Consider the following 17,517-nt stretch of genomic DNA (forward strand, 5'->3'; position numbering starts at 1 on the left):
AGATTCAACTTCTTCCTGGTTTAGTCTTGGGAGAGTGTAAGTGTCCAGGAAATTATCCATTTCTTCTAGGTTTTCTAGTTTATTTGCGTAGAGGTGTTTATAGTATTCTCTGATGGTAGTTTGTATTTCTGTGGGGTCGGTGGTGATATCCCCTTTATCAGTTTTTATTGCGTCTATTTGATTCTTCTCTCTTTTCTTCCTTATTAGTCTTGCTAGCAGTCTATCAATTTTGTTGATCTTTTCAAAAAACCAGCTCCTGGATTCATTGATGTTTTGGAGGGTTTTTTGTGTCTCTATCTCCTTCAGTTCTGCTCTGATCTTAGTTATTTCTTGCCTTCTGCTAGTTTTTGAATGTGTTTGCTCTTGCTTCTCTAGTTCTTTTAATCGTGATGTTAGGGTGTCAATTTTAGATCTTTCCTGCTTTCTCTTGTGGGCATTTAGTGCTATAAATTTCCCTCTACACACTGCTTTAAATGTGTCCCAGAGATTCTGGTATGTTGTGTCTTTGTTTTCATTGGTTTCAAAGAACATCTTCATTTCTGCCTTCATTTTGTTATGTACCCAGTAGTCATTCAGGAGCAGGTTGTTCAGTTTCCATGTAGTTGAGCGATTTTGATTGAGTTTCTTAGTCCTGAGTTCTAGTTTAATTGCACTGTGGTCTGAGAGACAGTTTGTTATAATTTCTGTTCTTGTACATTTGCTGAGGAGTGCTTTACTTCCAACTATGTGGTCAATTTTGGAATAAGTGCGATGTGGTGCTGAGAAGAATGTATATTCTGTGGATTTGGGGTGCAGAGTTCTGTAGATGTCTATTAGGTCTGCTTGGTGTAGAGATGAGTTCAATTCCTGGATATCCTTGTTAACTTTCTGTCTCGTTGATCTGTCTAATGTTGACAGTAGGGTGTTAAAATCTCCCATTATTATTGTATGGGGGTCTGAGACTCTTTGTAAGTCTCTAAGGACTTGCTTTATGAATCTGGGTGCTCCTGTATTGGGTTCATACATATTCAGGATAGTTAGCTCTTGCTGATGACTTGATCCCTTTACCACTATGTAATGGCCTTCTTTGTCTCTTTTGATCTTTGATGGTTTAAAGTCTGTTTTATCAGAGACTAGGATTGCAACCCCTGTTTTTTTTTGTTTTCCATTTGCTTGGTAGATCTTCCTCCATCCCTTTATTTTGAGCCTATGTGTGTCTCTGCATGTGAGATGGGTCTCCTGAATACAGCAAACTGATGGGTTTTGACTCTTTATCCAATTTGCCAGTCTGTGTCTTTTAATTGGACCATTTAGTTCATTTACATTTAAGGTTAATAGTGTTATGTGTGAACTTGATCCTGTCATTATGATACTAGCTGGTTATTCTGCTAGCTAGTTGATGCAGTTTCTTCCTAGCATCAATGGACTTTACATTTTGACATGTTTTTGCAATGGCTGGTACCTGTTGTTCCTTTCCATGTTTAGTGCTTCCTTCAGGATCTCTTGTAGGGCAGGCCTGGTGGTGACAAAATCTCTAAGCATTTGCTTGTCTGTAAAGGATTTTATTTCTCCTTCACTTATGAAACTTAGTTTGGCTGGATATGAAATTCTGGGTTGAAAATTCTTTTCTTTAAGAATGTTGAATATTGGCTCCCATTCTCTTCTGGCTTGTAGAGTTTCTGCCAAGAGATCCGTTGTTAGTCTGATGGGCTTCCCTTTGTGTGTAACCTGACCTTTCTCTCTGGCTGCCCTTAACATTTTTTCCTTCATTTCAACTTTGGTGAATCTGACAATTATGTGTCTTGGAGTTGCTCTTCTCGAGGAGTATCTTTGTGGCATTCTCTGTATTTCCTGAATTTGAATGTTGGCCTGCCTTGCTAGATTGTGGAAATTCTCCTGGATGATATCCTGCAGAGTGTTTTCCAACTTGGTTCCATTTTCCCCATCACTTTTAGGCACACCAATCAGACGTAGATTTGGTCTTTTCACATAATCCCATACTTCTTGGAGGCTTTGTTCATTTCTTTTTACTCTTTTTTCTCTACACTTCTCTTCCTGCTTCAATTCATTCATTTGTTCTTCGATTGCTGATACTCTTTCTTCCAGTTGATCGAGTCGGTTACTGAAGCTTGTGCATTTGTCACATATTTCTCGTGTTATGGTTTTCATCTCTATTAGTTCTTTTAAGGTCTTTTTCTGCACTGATTATTCTAGTTATCCATTCATCCATTCTTTTTTCAAGGTTTTTAGTTTCTTTGCGCCGGTTATGTAGTTCCTCCTTTAGCTCTGAGAAGTTTGATCGACCGAAGCCTTCTTCTCTCAACTCGTCAAAGTCATTCTCCGTCCAGCTTTGTTCCGTTGCTGGCGATGAGCTGCCTTCCTTTGGAGGGGGAGATGCACTCTGATTTTTCGAATTTCCAGCTTTTCTGCACTGCTTTTTCCCCATCTTTGTGGTTTTATCTGCCTTTGGTCTTTGATGATGGTGATGTACTGATGGGGTTGTGGTGTGGGTGTCCTTTCTGCTTGTTAGTTTTCCTCCTAACAGTCAGGACCCTCAGCTGTAGGTCTATTGGAGTTTGCTTGAGGTCCACTCCAGACCCTGTTTGCCTGGGTATAGCAGCGGAGGCTGCAGAAGATAGAATATTGCTGAACAGCGAGTGTTGCTGTCTGATTCTCGCTCTGGAAGCTTTGTCTCAGGTTTTTTTTTTTTTTTTTTTTGAGACGGAGTCTCGCTCTGTCGCCCGGGCTGGAGTGCAGTGGCCGGATCTCAGCTCACTGCAAGCTCCGCCTCCCAGGTTTACGCCATTCTCCTGCCTCAGCCTCCCGAGTAGCTGGGACTACAGGTGCCCGCCACCTCGCCCGGCTAGTTTTTTGTATTTTTTAGTAGAGACGGGGTTTCACGGTGTTAGCCAGGATGGTCTCGATCTCCTGACCTCGTGATCCGCCCGTCTCGGCCTCCCAAAGTGCTGGGATTACAGGCTTGAGCGTCTCAGGTTTTTTTAAATTAAGAGAAACAGAAAGCATTTTCGTTTTTAATCTTGAAAACTGTTCTCAGCAATATAGTAGTAGACTATAAACCCTGAGTAATGACAGTTTAAAAAAAAACAAAAAGCCAGGCGTGGTAGCTCACACCCGTAATCCCAGCACTTTGGGAGGCTGAGGTGGGTGGATCACCTGAAGTCAGGAGTTCAAGACCGGCTGGGCCAACATAGTAAAACCCCGTCTCTACTAAAAATACAAAAATTAGCTGGGCCTGGTGGCAGAAGCCTGTAATCCCAGCTACTTGCGAGGCTGAAGCAGCAGAATCGCTTGAACCTGGAAGCGGAGGTTGCAGTGAGCTAAGATTATGACATTGCACTCCAGCCTGGGCAACAACAGTGAAACTCCATCTCAAAAAAAAAAAAAAAAAAACAAATCCAAAAGATTCATAGCAATCAATCAGAGGAGGCCTGTTATCCTGAGCCAGCATAAGGAAGTCCCCTCTGTTTCAACACTACAAAGAAACTAACTTGGAAATGACCAATCTACTTTTTGTTTCATTTCTGCTTTATTTAGCTAGATTTTGCCTATAAATCCAGCCTCCTCTGCACAGCACACTGAAATGCCTTTTCTAAATCTTTTGATGACACACTGCCTGATAGATGAACCACTAATAAAAGCCAGTTAGATTTTTAAGCTAAATTTGTTGTAATTTTGTCTTTTGACACAGGGTAGAACTATGTTTGGCTTTACTACATACTGCCAAAACTTTTCCAAAACCATTGTACACTCCCACCAGCAATGTATGGGAGTTCTAGTTGTTCTACATCTTCACTATGGCCTTATTTTAAATGGAAATGTACTTGTAAACACAAGACAAAGTCTGTGATCTGCTCAACGTTGAACTCATATCAAGACCAAAAAGCTGGAACTCCCAAAGGCAACATCCTCAGTGAAAGATAAACTAGGGAAGGAAAAAAAACCAAAAATTCAACTCATCCCATAGAAGTGAGTACTCTTGTCTTTCCTAGCTTTGGCTCTGGGTAGGTATTGGTGTGGTGGAGTGGGGTCTTCCTAATCACAATCTGGCATCCACTCAAGTTTGGGGTTAGAATTCAATTACTTTTGTGAGGCCAAGTGAGAATTTAATGTAAGTGGTTCTGGGTAGATTGCATCCTGGATTCCTGGAAGAAGCAAATACATACTCTCTAGAAAAACACACCTTAAACCTAGATCAGAAATAATTCACACAGATAAAGTCCCAACAAGCTCACAATCAGAAACTAATTTAAAAACAGGAAGTGAGCCACCATAGGAAGCGGAAACAACTGAGTTACACTTACAAAACTGCATATATTATAAGCAATAATGAAAAGTATAAAAAATTTAAAGAAATTAGGTATCAAAATATGACCAAAGACTAAGAAAATGATTTTGAAAAACACAGAATATGTAGAAATAAGAAGTATAATTGAAACTAAAAATCAGTGAGTAGGCCAGGTTCCGTGGCCTATGCCTGTAAATTACCCAGCACTTTGGGAGACTGAGGTAGGCGGATCACTTGAGCCCAGCTTGGGCAACATAATGAAACTCTGTCTCTATTAAAAATATAAAAATTAGCCAGGCATGGAGGTAGCACGCCTGTAGTCCCAGCTACTTGGGAGGCTGAGGCAGGAGAGCTGCTTGAATCTGGGAGGTGGAAGTTGCAGTGAGCCGAGATTGCACCACTGTACTCCAGCCTGGGTGACAGAGTGAGACTCCGTCACACACACACACACACACACACACACACACACACACACACACACGAAACTCAAAAATAAAATCAAAAGATATCATTACATACCATTAGAATGGTTAAAGTTAAAAAGACTGACAACCCCAAATGCTGGTGATGATGTGGAGCAACTGGGACTCTCATACATTGCTGGTGGGAATGTAAAATGAAATGTTAAACATACACCTACCCTATTATAATACCCAGCCATTCCACTCCTAGGCTTTACATACATATGTATATATATATATACACACACACACACATACACACACACACACATATATAAAAACATATACCCACACAAAGACTTCTACATGAATATTTATAGCAGCTTTATTTATTGTAGTCTCTAAGAACTCAAATGTCTATGGTCTCTTCATACAATGGAATAGTACTCAGGGATAAAAGTCTACGGAGTACTCATAAACACAACAACATGGATGAATTTCATTGACATTATGTTCAGTGAAGAAAGCCACACACAAAAGAGTCCATTTGCATGATTCCATTTGTATCAAGTTCAAGAGCAAGGAAAACTAATCTATGTTGATAGAAATCAGATTACTGGTTGCCTGTTGTGGAATGGGAGAGGAAATGCTTGGAAGTAGATGTAACCTTCTATGCTAATAGAATATTCCTGTATTTTGATGGGGTAGATTACACTAGTGTATGTTTATCAAAACTCAATGAATTGTACACTTATTATTTGTACATTATACTACATAAATTTCACTTTTATTAAAAAAAATCATCTAGACAAAAGACAGATTACATACAAAGGAAGGACAATCAGATGGACATTGACTTCTCAATTGCATGAAAGAAGCCAGAGGACAAGAATAATTCATTCAAAGTGGCAGGACAAAAATAACTGTTAATTAAGAATATATGCTCAGAAAAATATCTTTCAAGAAAAAAAGTTAAGATGTTCTTTGAAGAAAGGATACTATCATTGTCTATTTTAGTCATAGAGAACCTAAGTAACTTGATTTTGGGTCCAGATAGTCTGAATCCAGAATTCATTCTCTTAATCAATACACTACACAGTCTTTCAATGTAAGAATGAACTTTACGGCAAACATATAGTTACAATTAAACAAATATTGGCTGCATAAAATAATGATTAAGTTATGGATATTAACACAATAGAAATAAAGCATGTAATTTCTAAGCCAGCAATAAGGGAAACATAATTGTTTACTAGATTTTTTTTTTTTTTTGAGACAGAGTCTTGCTCTGTCACCCAGGCTGGAGTGCAGTGCAGTGGCACGATCTTGGCTCACTGCAACCTCTGTCTCTGGGGTTCAAGCAATTCCCCGCCTCACCCTCCTGAGTAGCTGGGATTACAAGCGCCCGGGTAATTTTTGTGTTTTTAGTAGAGATGGGGTTTCATCATCTTGGCCATGCTGGTCTTGAACTCCTGACCTCATGGTCCACCTGCCTCGGCCTCCCAAAGTGCTGCGATTACAGGCGTGAGCCACCGCGCCCAGCTCAGATTCTTTAACTTACTAATGTGTTATGGTAATCTTTTTATACATAAGTCTTTTTGCCAGGTATGGTATCTTACACCTGTAATCCCAGCCCTTTGGAAGGCTGGGGCAGGAGGATGGCTTGATCCCAGGAGTTCAAAACCAGCCTGGGCAACATAGGGAGATCTCATCTCTACAAAAATTTAAAAATTAGCCAGGTGCAGTGTTGGTGCATGACTGAGGTCCTAGCTACTTGGGAGGCTGAGGCAGGAAGATCACTTGGGCTTGGGAGGTTGAGGCTGCAGTAAGTCACGATGGTGCCACTGCACTCCAGCCTGGGCAACAGAGACAGACCCTATCTCAAGGGGAAAAAAAAAAAAAAAAAAAGGAAATGAAACAAGGAAAAAGAAAAGAGTTTTTAAAGACTTTAGGCCAAAGACTCTTTTTAGTCATGGTACTCCTAATGATAAGCACAGTGCCTGACACAGAATAAGCACAAACTAGATGCATTTCAGAGATCTACTGCACTAAATGCTATTGACTTTGTTTTTCTTTTTAAAAGATTCCTAAGTAGTCTAACAGCCAGCCTTATCTTCCTGAAGCAACTTGTCAGAGCTGTGAAAAAGAAGAAAATCAATTAAAGAAAGGTATACTTTTGATTTATCTGAAGTGAAATCACTAAATTTTGTATAATTAAAGAAAAAAAAACAGGGTAACACATATCAAGGAATAGTGTACATATATTCTGGGAAATACTTGTGTAAGGGAGGGAAGACTTTCCCTCTACCGACAGGATTCAGTAACAGTGTATTAAATAAACTAAATGGAGAAAAGGTATATAAATTTATTATGCGTATGGGAGTATCACAGGAAAAAAAGTGTACAAAAAAAAGTGATATTTTTAAAAAGTGTATACCAAAAAAAAAAAAAAAAGCCAGTGATATTTAAAACCAGTCTATGAAATAAACTAAAAGGAGAAAAGGAAAAGGTATAGAAATTTATTATGTACATGGGGTATCACAGGAAAGAAAAGTGTATACCAAAAAAAAAAAAACAAAACAAAACAGTGATATTTAAGAGCCTATATATCCTTTCTATAGGATGGGGGTAGGGGTATATAGGCAATTTCATATCACCACCAATGATCTATTTTAAGCTACTATAATTCTGGAGAAAGGCAAATGGGCCCTCAGAATAATAACAGATGATACTTTGTGACAGTTTGGGTGTGGTGCTGACTTTTACTCTCCTCTCCAGTGATAAGAGTTAATCTTCCCTGGTTGATGAAACTCCCTAGGAGCAAACTGAGCTTCTTTTGGATGATCTGTCCTTAGGTAGATAATAGGAGTTCAGAGAAGGCTTTCTCCCCATTTGCTTCTTTGCAAGTGTTTCCAACTTAATCAATCTACCAAGGTGTCATATTTTGCAGTGGCATTTCCTCAACACTTTCATTTGGCAACACGCCAAAAGACACTCAAAACTACTGAAGTATCAATTTTATCAAAAAATTTCTTTAGGGAGAAACAGTACTTTCACTGGTTACTAATTTAAACAATTTTTATATTAAAACAAACAGGTACATATGGGGTAGAATGCAAAATTTACCTGAACCTTTTAGCAAAACAAGAGGCTTCAAATAAATTTTGAGCTTTCCATAAGGTTATATGTAATACAACATGAAAGACTCTCTTGATATATATACAAGGAAGATATTATAAGAGGGAAAAGCAAGCTGTATACTAGGAGGGAATGAAAATATTCCTAGTCACAGGACAGATAAGCCTTCTTCAGAGAACATAATTACTGCAATAGGTATGGATCCATTGAAACCTAGAAAGCTTTCTCTCACAGAAAAGTTCATTTGGAACTATTCCTGGTGTTATTATCAGATGCTGATCTCAGAATCCACCTTCTTCGCTGCCCTAACCCAGATTACTACCTACAGAACAAACCTTAAACCTACCTGTCGGCCAGGCACTGTGGCTCACGTCTGTAATCCCAGCACTTTGGGAGGCCGAGGCGGGCAGATCACGGGATCAGGAGATCGAGACCATCCTGGCTAACTCGGTGACACCCCGTCTCTACTAAAAATACAAAAAATTAGCTGGGCATGGTGGTGGGCGCCTGTAGTCCCAGCTACTAGGGAGGCTGAGGCAGGAGAATGGCGTGAACCCGGGAGGCAGAGCTTGCAGTTAGCCGAAATCTTGCCACTGCACTCCAGCCTGGGCGACAGAAAAAAAAGAGTCTCTCTTTCTTGAGACTCTCTGTCTCAAGAAAAAAAAAAAACACACAAAAACAAACAAACAAAAAAACCCTGCCTGTCTATGGATCCTACTAATCAAGATTTTAAGTCTGAATGCTCATAGTCTTCTTCTACCACATATCCATCTGTCTGAACACGTGTCTAATAACCAAGTCTTACCACTATCACACTTAATTCTTAATCTCAGCCTACCCACACTACTCCTGAAATCTATCATTTTAGAAACCGTGGTATTAATGGAAGCATCTTCGTATCACCACCAATGATCTATTTTAAGCTACTATTGTAATTAATTAGTACAATCAATTCCCCAAACCTTATGAGTAGCCAAGCACTTCAACCACATTTACCAAACCAAGGCAAGCCAGATAAACCAAAATAACCCTCTATTGTGAAACACACCATGATTCTGAGAGAAATTAATTCACAAGTGAAAATCTTTCAATCAACATGCGCTAAAAGGTACCACATGTTAAAACATCCTTCTGAGTTATCTTCTTCCTTCCCATAAACATGATCTATAAAACTGCATTTGGATAGGAAAAAAAGTTACAAAAATGTCCAAAGACCCTCAAATAAACACATCAGTGAAGGATATAGACTGTAACCATTAGATAAAATAAAAAATTCTTATATGGATTGAAATATGAAATATGAACTTTTACAAATACAGTAGTCCCCCTTTATCCACAGGTGATATGTTCACATGTTTGAGGATAGTGCCGAATCCTATATACACAATACTAAAATAGAATACAAATTTTACATAGGCTGGAGGTGGGGGGCAACAGTTTGGGGGAGAAAAAAATCATCAGAATACTAGACTTACACTGGGACATTCCACAAAACAGAAAAGTTAGTATTGCAGTTTCTCTGCTACAAAAAATAGGTAAACCCCTCCAAAGTCCTTTTCCTTTAATTCCCACACCAAGCTTGATCTTTGCTTAAACCAAAGGAGAAAACAAAATGTTTCACTCAAATAAAAAGAGAGGGTGGGCAGGGACTGCAGGGGCAGAAGAGCACTCGAGTAAGATATTTTCTAAACCAGCAATTTTTAAACCTGACTGCACATTAGAACCATCTAGCTTCATTCAGACAAATTAAACTGTAATAGGTGCTGGTAAGGTCCAGGCATCAGTATTTTTAAAAAATTCCTTACTCTACAGTAAGGAAGGGTTAAAAAGCACCATTCTAAATAAAGGAGCTAGAAAAGGAATCCTCAGCCAGGTATGTTAAGTAATTCCTATCTTTGATCCTGTACTATGGGATCCACAAGAAAAATGGAAAGAGAAACATGGAAAGTTGCCAAACTGCAATGTAAATAAATATTTCATTTTCTATCAGAAGAGAAGATAAAACATTAACTTTTAAATTATAAAACCTACTGCCCCAGCTACAATCAATTTGCTTAAAAAATGGTACTATCAGCTGCTCCTTCTTCCTAATATCTAAGTTCTCTTATGAAAGGTTCAGTCTAAATGGAAAATAGACAATGACCAAAAATTGTAAGTGTTACAAAGGTAAGTATTATTAAAGTACCAAGTGCTATAGTACCTGGGGAAGTGAACCAGTCTAGGGGATGAAGAAAGGAGTTGGAGCAACTAGCAAACAGGAAAAGCTTTTCTGAAGAAATGTTGCCTAAAGTGGGATTTAACCCAAGGGTAAGCAGTTAATTAGGTGAGGGTAAGGAAGGTACTGGAGCCAAGGCAGGGGAAAACAGCGAACATAAAGGTGGGGGTGGGGGGGGGGGAGGGGAATTAAAGCATTCCAGGAACTGAGAAAAGATAAATATGGCTAGGGCTTACACAGAAGGGAGCAAGAGTAGTAGCTCATAATGAGGTTAGAGAGGTATGCAGATGCCAAACCATACAGGACCTTGGAAATAATGTCAAGGGTTTAAACTTCATCTTCAAAACAATGGAAAATCATGAAAAAGTTTTAAACAAAAAAAGTAACAATCTTTCTGCAAACTAAATTTTTGTTAGCACTGTCCTATACAAAGAATACCAATATTTCAAGAAACATGAAAATAATATTCTTGTAGAGGTGACAGAATCATCAAGCTATCACAGCTTGATCACATTAACATTAAAAGCATTCACTGAACTCTCTGCTTGAATTCCATTGTTATTAAATTTGATTTATAATTTGGCTTTCCAGGTAGTGCTCCCTATGTCAAAGAAATAATGCTGGCTGATCACTCTAACTACTTAAGACCATTTGACACTTTGCATTATCTCACTGGAGATTAGAAAATTAACAGCATTTATTAGTCAGTTTATTATGAAAAACTATACGCTATTTAATAGTTTATTTATGTGGCCTCTATGTATACTTTTATCAGCCCCGAAAGTACCCTCTACCTGTGGAAATGTTCCTATGGTTTTGGTGGGAGGGCTACGAACAACAAACTTCACTCCTCTAGTCAAGGAATTAGGGATATGACCTAGATTGGGCCCCTCGTATCTGCCCTTTCCTGGCTACAGTGACTGATCCAAAGTGTGGGAACATGACCTAAATGAGGCCATTCCTCTAGATTTCAAATACAGAAGCTGGAAGTGCTCAGTTTTATTCCTCAATAACCAAACTCATAAGATGTGACCCCAGAGCAGCTGATGGCCAAGTTTCACATCTTGGAGAAGCCGGAAAGAAAGCAGAGACTCTGAGAGAAAGTAGAGGTAAGAACTCATGAGAGGCAAAGGCAGTTCTGATGCTTTATAATACCTGGGTCTAGTCAAATCCTTGAAACTAGCTGCACCACTACCTTTCTGGATTTAACTACCTTTTTTTTTTTGAGATGGAGTCTCGCTCTGTCTTCCACACTGGAGTGCAGTTGTGAGATCTTGACTAACTGCAAACTCCGCCTCCCGGGTTCACACCATTCTCCTGCCTCAGCCTCCGGAGTAGCTGGGACTACAGGCACCCGCCACCACGCCCAGCCAATTTTTTTTTTTTAATTTTTTTTTTTTTTTAGTAGAGACGGGGTTTCACCATGTTAGCCAGGATGGTCTTGATCTTCTGACCTCGTGATCTGCCCGCCTCTGCCTCCCAAAGTGCTGGTATTACAGGCGTGAGCCTGGCCGCATTTAATTACTTCTTCTTTTTCTTGCTTAAGTTCATTTTTGTTGCTTGCAACCAAAAGATACCAAACATGCAATATTATGAAATATGGAATGAATTGGCTTTCAGCAGACAATACTTGCATCATTATCCACTAGCTTTAAGCATTACCTCTGTCCCTGTGATGCAATATGAAATACATGATCTTTCTCTCCAGTTCCTGTCATAGTCCTCCTAAAACTCTCGGAATTTTCTAATAGGAGTGTCTTTGGTTACTTATGAGCCACTATTTATGATCAAACCTGATTATGCTAATGAAGTGATTTAGGGTGGGGCCAGTCACCAGAAAGACCATGTGACTAGAGGGTTGCACTCTCAGCCTCACACACACACACCTCTATGGGAGGGGCTGAAGATGAAGTTCTATAAAAACCGTTGATAAGATTTGTTGAGCTTCTGGATGGAAACACTGGAGGTGCTAGTGAGGCAAGTAGGAGGCAGGGAATCTAAGGCTGTTTCACTCTGACTTCCCAGAACTAAATTGAAAGGAAAACCCTAACTTTCCACGCCTAAGTAACAAAAGGACCAGAGGATACTCCTGTTGCAACCACCCCCCACCTTTTCTGCACAGTAGATGGAAAATCGGCTGTCCTCTACAAATCAAGACTGATTGCCGGTGGAATCTTCGTTTGCAACTTTGTAACTTCACTCTAGCCACTGAATGGTTGCTGTCCACAACGAAGCCGACTGACGGGAGGTGGGGGATTTGGCAACCAATCAGGCCAACTGCAAGCCATCTCTTCATTTACATGAGGTGAGCTTGGAGTGGCCAATGGGAAACTTCTAGGGGGTATTTGGACCCAAGAACATTCTGTAAAGCGTGGGGCTGCTAGGGCGGCTGCCACACTGTGGAGTGTACTTTTGTTTTCAATAAATCCCTGCTTTTGTTCTTTTGTTGCTTCATTCTGTCTTTGCTTTGCTGGGAGTTTTGTCCAATTCTTTGTTCAAAACGCCAAGCACCTGGACAACTTGCAATCACGGCTCTTCACTGGTGATACTGGGGATGGTGTTGTGCCCCTTCCCCCATACCTTGCCCTATTCATCTCTTCCTTCTGTCTGTTCACTGGATCTTTTGTAATATCCTTTATAATAAACCCGTAAATGTACTTCCTTGAGTCCTGTAAACCACTCTAGCAAGTTAACTGAACCAAGGAGGGAGTAACGGGAACCCTGATTTCCAGTCAGTCAGGAGTGTATAGGTGACAACCTACTACTTGTGGTTACCATCTGAGGTTGGGGGCACCCTTGTGGGACTGAGCCATTAACCTGTGGGATCTGACTAACTTCAGGTACATACGTGACAGAACTGAATTATGGGACATTCAGTTCATGCCTGCTGGAAAACTGCTTGGTATGGAAAAATCCCCACACATCTGGCAGCACAGAAAAAGAGTATGCTTTCAACAGTCCCACACAGAAAAGACAGGTATATTCCCACCAAGAATTTATCAGTTTTGCAGGAATAAGGCATACATAATGATATATACAGTACCAGATTAAATGCAAAGTCTGGGAAATTTTTAAACTAGAATTTTTAAGATTAGGGCAGGGAAGAATTGAAGTGTATTAAAAAGAACAATAAATTAGGAGGCCAAGGTCCTCCTGGTGTTTTGTGCTACTGTGTTGTTAATTTGGCACATCACTTATTTTCAGTAAGGTACAATTTCTTCACCTGGAATGTGGGACTCCTCTACATTATTTGTAAGGTTGCTTGCAGTTAAGTGCTGAAATTACTGTATTATTTTGAGGATATAAAAGTATACTCCTTCACGGTAGCTCAAGCCTGTAATCCCAGCCCTTTGGGAGGCTGAGGTAGGCGGATCACTTGAGGTCAGGTGTCTGAGACTAGTATGGCCAACATGGTGAAACCTCGTCTCTACTAAAAATACAGAAATTAAACGGGCTTGGTGGCGGGCACCTGTAATCCCAGCTACTCAGGGAGCTGAGGCAGGAGAATCTTTTGAACCCGGGAGGCGGAGGTTGCAGTGAGCGGAAATCGCGCCACTGCATTCCAGCCTAGGCAACAAGAGCGAAACTCCGTCTCAATAAATAAATAAATAAACAAACAAATAAATAAAAGCATACTCTTCATTCACATTATTGCATGTTAAGTATAAATTCATTTTTATAACTAGCCTAAATATGACCTCTTTTTTTCTTATTTAAGAGTATAATTGGCCGGGCACGGTGGCTCACGCCTGTAATCCCAGCACTTTGGGAGGCCAAGGCGGGCGGATCACAAGGTCAGGAGTTTGAGACCATCCTGGCCAACACGGCGAAACCCCGTCTCTACTAAAAATACAAAAAAAATTAGCCAGGCGTGGTAGCGGGTGCCTGTAGTCCCAGCTACTTGGGAGGCTGAGGCAGGAGAATTGCTTGCTTGAACCAGGACCCGAGGGGGAGGATGCAGTGGGCTGAGATAGCGCCATTGCACTCCAGCCTGGGACAACAAGAGTGAAACTCTGTCTCAAAAAAAGAAAAAAATAAAAAAAAAAAAAAAAATAAAGAGTATAGTTTTGGGCCAGGTGCGGTGGCTCACACCTGTAATCCTAACACTTTGGGAGGACAAGGCGGGAGGATCTTGAGGCCAAGAGTTCAAGACTAGCCTAAGGAACAACCCTATCGCTACAAAAAAATAAAATAAAAATAAGCCAGGTGTGGTTCCAGCTACTCGAGAGGCTGAGGTCAAAGGATGGCTTGGGCATGGGAGTTCGAGACTGCAGTGAACTGAGATCGCACCACTGCACTCCATTTTGCAATGGTGATACCCAGTCACAAAGTCTCTACTCTTAAAACAAATGTAATTGTCAAGCATCAATACCACAAGAGCGCCCTCCAAACAAAAATGTGAACCTAGGCCGGGCGCGGTGGCTCACACCTGCAATCCCAGCACTTTGGGAAACCGAGGCGGGCGGATCACAAGGTCCAGAGATCGAGACCGCCCTGGCCAAAATGGTGAAACCCGTCTCCCCTAAAAATACAAAAATTAGCTGGGCGTGGTGGTGCGCGCCTGTAGTTCCAGCTACTCGGGAGGCTGAGGCAAGAGAATCGCTTGAACCCGGAAGGCGGAGGTTGCAGTGAACCGACATCGCACCACATAGCACTCCAGCCTGGTGACAGAGCAAGACTCCGTCTCAAGAAAAAAAAGAACCTCAAATGAAGATACTCAATAGAATAAATATTCGGAATAAACTGAATGGTCTCCTAAAAATAGGGCTTCATTTTTCCCAACTACTTTAAAGGTATTTTTAACTAGCGATGTTACATTTTCTTTCTTAATCCTACTAAAGCATAGCTGAGTATCTTCGTCTTGTTAATTTAGCCTCCAGAAAATTCTAATTTAGTAGTCTGCAATGCCGTTAAACGTTAAACTAGCAACAGATGAAAAATAAAATCCGAATAGAAACAGCAGGCAGGGATGTAAGGTGGAGTAAAAATAGCCACGAATTAGAAACCAGGAGAAAAGGTATATAGAATTTTACTTTCAATATTAATTTTCCTCCAAAGGTCGAGATTTCTGATTAAGAGTTATCAGATTCAGATGAGCTAGCTTTGAGACACTTTATTGTGCGGGTCATAGCTTTGTCTAAAAATAAAAAACTTTGGGAAACTTTTCGAAGGCGCGCTTCCAAACTTCAGGCGCCGAGTCTACTCCGCATGTGGGGCCATGTGTCCCACAAGTGAATCGTTTACACCACAGACATTCCTCAAAAGGAGATTAAAACCAACTTCACTTTCAAGTTACTTTGACAATAAAAGAGGAACCTTACTCCAGGTCAGTCCTGGATGCCAACCAAGCCTAGGGACTCAGGGATTGCTTTTCCTCTTCTCAAATGTAAGTACACCAAACGCTGTCCCTCCGCGGGGTCTGGAAAGGACGAGAAACTCAGTCGGGATTGGAGCCGACTGCTCGGCCTCAGAGGTCCCGGGACGCCCTCAGGAGGCAGGGCGCCCGCGCAGGTGGGGGCTAAGACGGTTGGGGACTGGGATCGCCCCTCGGCCGGAGCCACAGGGAGAGGCCTGTGCATGGCAGCCACGGGGCCGACTCACCTCTGCGTCTTCCTTGCACTGTGGAAGGGAAGGGAACTCCAGCTTCATGTCCTCCATGGTGCTGGCCCGCGGGCTGGTGGGTGGGGTGGGAGAGTGTTACACAGCCGGCCGACCCTTGGGCTGGCTGCGGCGGCGGAAGGAAGGAGGGCCGGCGGAGCGGAGGGCTCACAGGCGGGCGGCGGGCTTAAACTAACACACGCAGACTAGAGGGTCCCAGTGACTCCAGCGGCGGCGGCGGCGAAGACGGATAAGAGGAGGGTCGGGCGTTTTACACCCGGCCGCCATGCCGCTGCCGTCTCCCTCCCCTAAAGTCTCCGCAACCCTCAGGCCGCCCAGGATCCAGCACGGGTACCAGCCCGACAACCGTCTCGCCGCCTCCCTCCCTCCCCCTCCACCCGCGCCGCCTCAGCCAATCCCAGCCCACGTTCGCCTTCTGCCCGCCCTCCGCCGCCGCCAGGTGTCAGCGCGCCACCACCCCTGCTCCGCCCCTTCGCTAGAGCGCAGACGCCGGGGGGTGGGGGAGCGGAGCCTCGGTTGCTGCTAGGCCACAGCTCACCCGGCGTGGAGGAGGCGGGGCTGCGGTGGGACAGGACGAGTGAAGGTCCTGGGAAAGGCAGTGGGGCGGTCCGAGCCAGCTCCGCCCTTTCCAGACAGGACGTAGAGCCCTTCTTTAACGTAAGAACAGACAGGCAAAACCTGCTACCCACCAGATAGTGGCATCCGAAAGGAAAGCTATAGTTTCTCCCCTCTCAAAATTCTGCACAATCTATGCTGAGTTTATAACCAAATGAAGAGTTCGATTTAAAATCACGTAGTGCCATACAGAAAATGAAACACCCATCACCTTTAAGCAAAGAATTAAACGGCTCAATGCTTTAACAATCTTAAAAGTATTTTAAGAGTACTTGAAAATACGACTCCGTTTAGATTACCTAGAAAATATCAAGAATGACAACTGAAAAAAATCAGAAAAAGGAACTGATAGCTGACTCAGTAAATTGTGTATAATACTGTAAAGCTTATTCCACTAATTATTATATTTTGAAATAAAATTAATAAACCACATGGCTTTTAATATCTTTTAAAAGGAGTTTGCCAGCCTGGGCAAAATAGTAAGACACCCCCCAAAAAAACTTTCTTTTTTTAATTCCCTGGGCGTGGTGGCGTTTGCCTGTAAAACCACAATGAAAAGATTTGGACCAGGCACGGCGGCTCACGCCTGTAATCCCAGCACTTTGGGAGGCTGAAGTGGGCGGATCACCTGAGGTCGGGAGTTTGAGACCAGCCTGACCAACATGGAGAAACCCCGTCTCTACTAAAAATACAAAAATTAGCTGGGTGTGGTGGCCTATGCCTGTAATCCCAGCTATTTGGAAGGCTGAGGCAGGAGAACCACTTAAACCCGGGATGCAGAGGTTGCAGTGAGCCGAGATAGTGCCATTGCCCTCCAGTCTGGACAACAAGAGCAAAACTCTGTCTCAAAAACAGAAAAGAAAGGATTTGTACACCAAATTGATTCTTTAAAAAACAACCACTGCCACAAAGGTAAAAGGCAAGTTACTCATTAACTAAATGCAAATTATAAGTGAAAAGATCACGTAGATATTTGACTTAAACCTCCCCCGACATTCTTTTTATATTGTCACATAAAATGCACTGCCAACACATAGAAACAGAACTGTATAATTTGAGTATTAGATGGCTAACTTGAGCACTCCATTTTCTCTATCACTATTTTAACTGTTCTTCGTCTTTTAAAATTAAAAAAAGGCACATAATATCCTGCTAGGAAGTTTTTAATTTGAAGAATTATTGTGTAATTAGCTAGGTCATGTATTTTTGGTTCTTTAGTGTTTATGAAACTGAAGTTGTCTTTT

General features: G+C 41.7%; 1 protein-coding gene across 2 annotated transcripts in view; it reads right to left on the reverse strand.

Moving 5' to 3' along the window:
• The window catches only part of LOC105481814 (serine/threonine/tyrosine interacting protein), a 55,267-nt gene extending 39,232 nt beyond the window's left edge, over positions 1-16,035 (reverse strand). For both annotated transcript variants that reach the window (XM_011741563.2, XM_071100180.1), the window contains exon 1: positions 15,641-16,035. In XM_011741563.2, the coding sequence (XP_011739865.1) occupies positions 15,641-15,697 (57 nt within the window). In that variant the 5' untranslated portion in view covers positions 15,698-16,035. The remainder of the gene's footprint in view (positions 1-15,640) is intronic.
• Between the last annotated feature and the right edge of the window lie 1,482 nt (positions 16,036-17,517).

This window comes from Macaca nemestrina, chromosome 7 (genome assembly GCF_043159975.1).
Source record: "Macaca nemestrina isolate mMacNem1 chromosome 7, mMacNem.hap1, whole genome shotgun sequence".
In the NCBI taxonomy this organism is placed as follows: domain Eukaryota; kingdom Metazoa; phylum Chordata; class Mammalia; order Primates; family Cercopithecidae; genus Macaca; species Macaca nemestrina.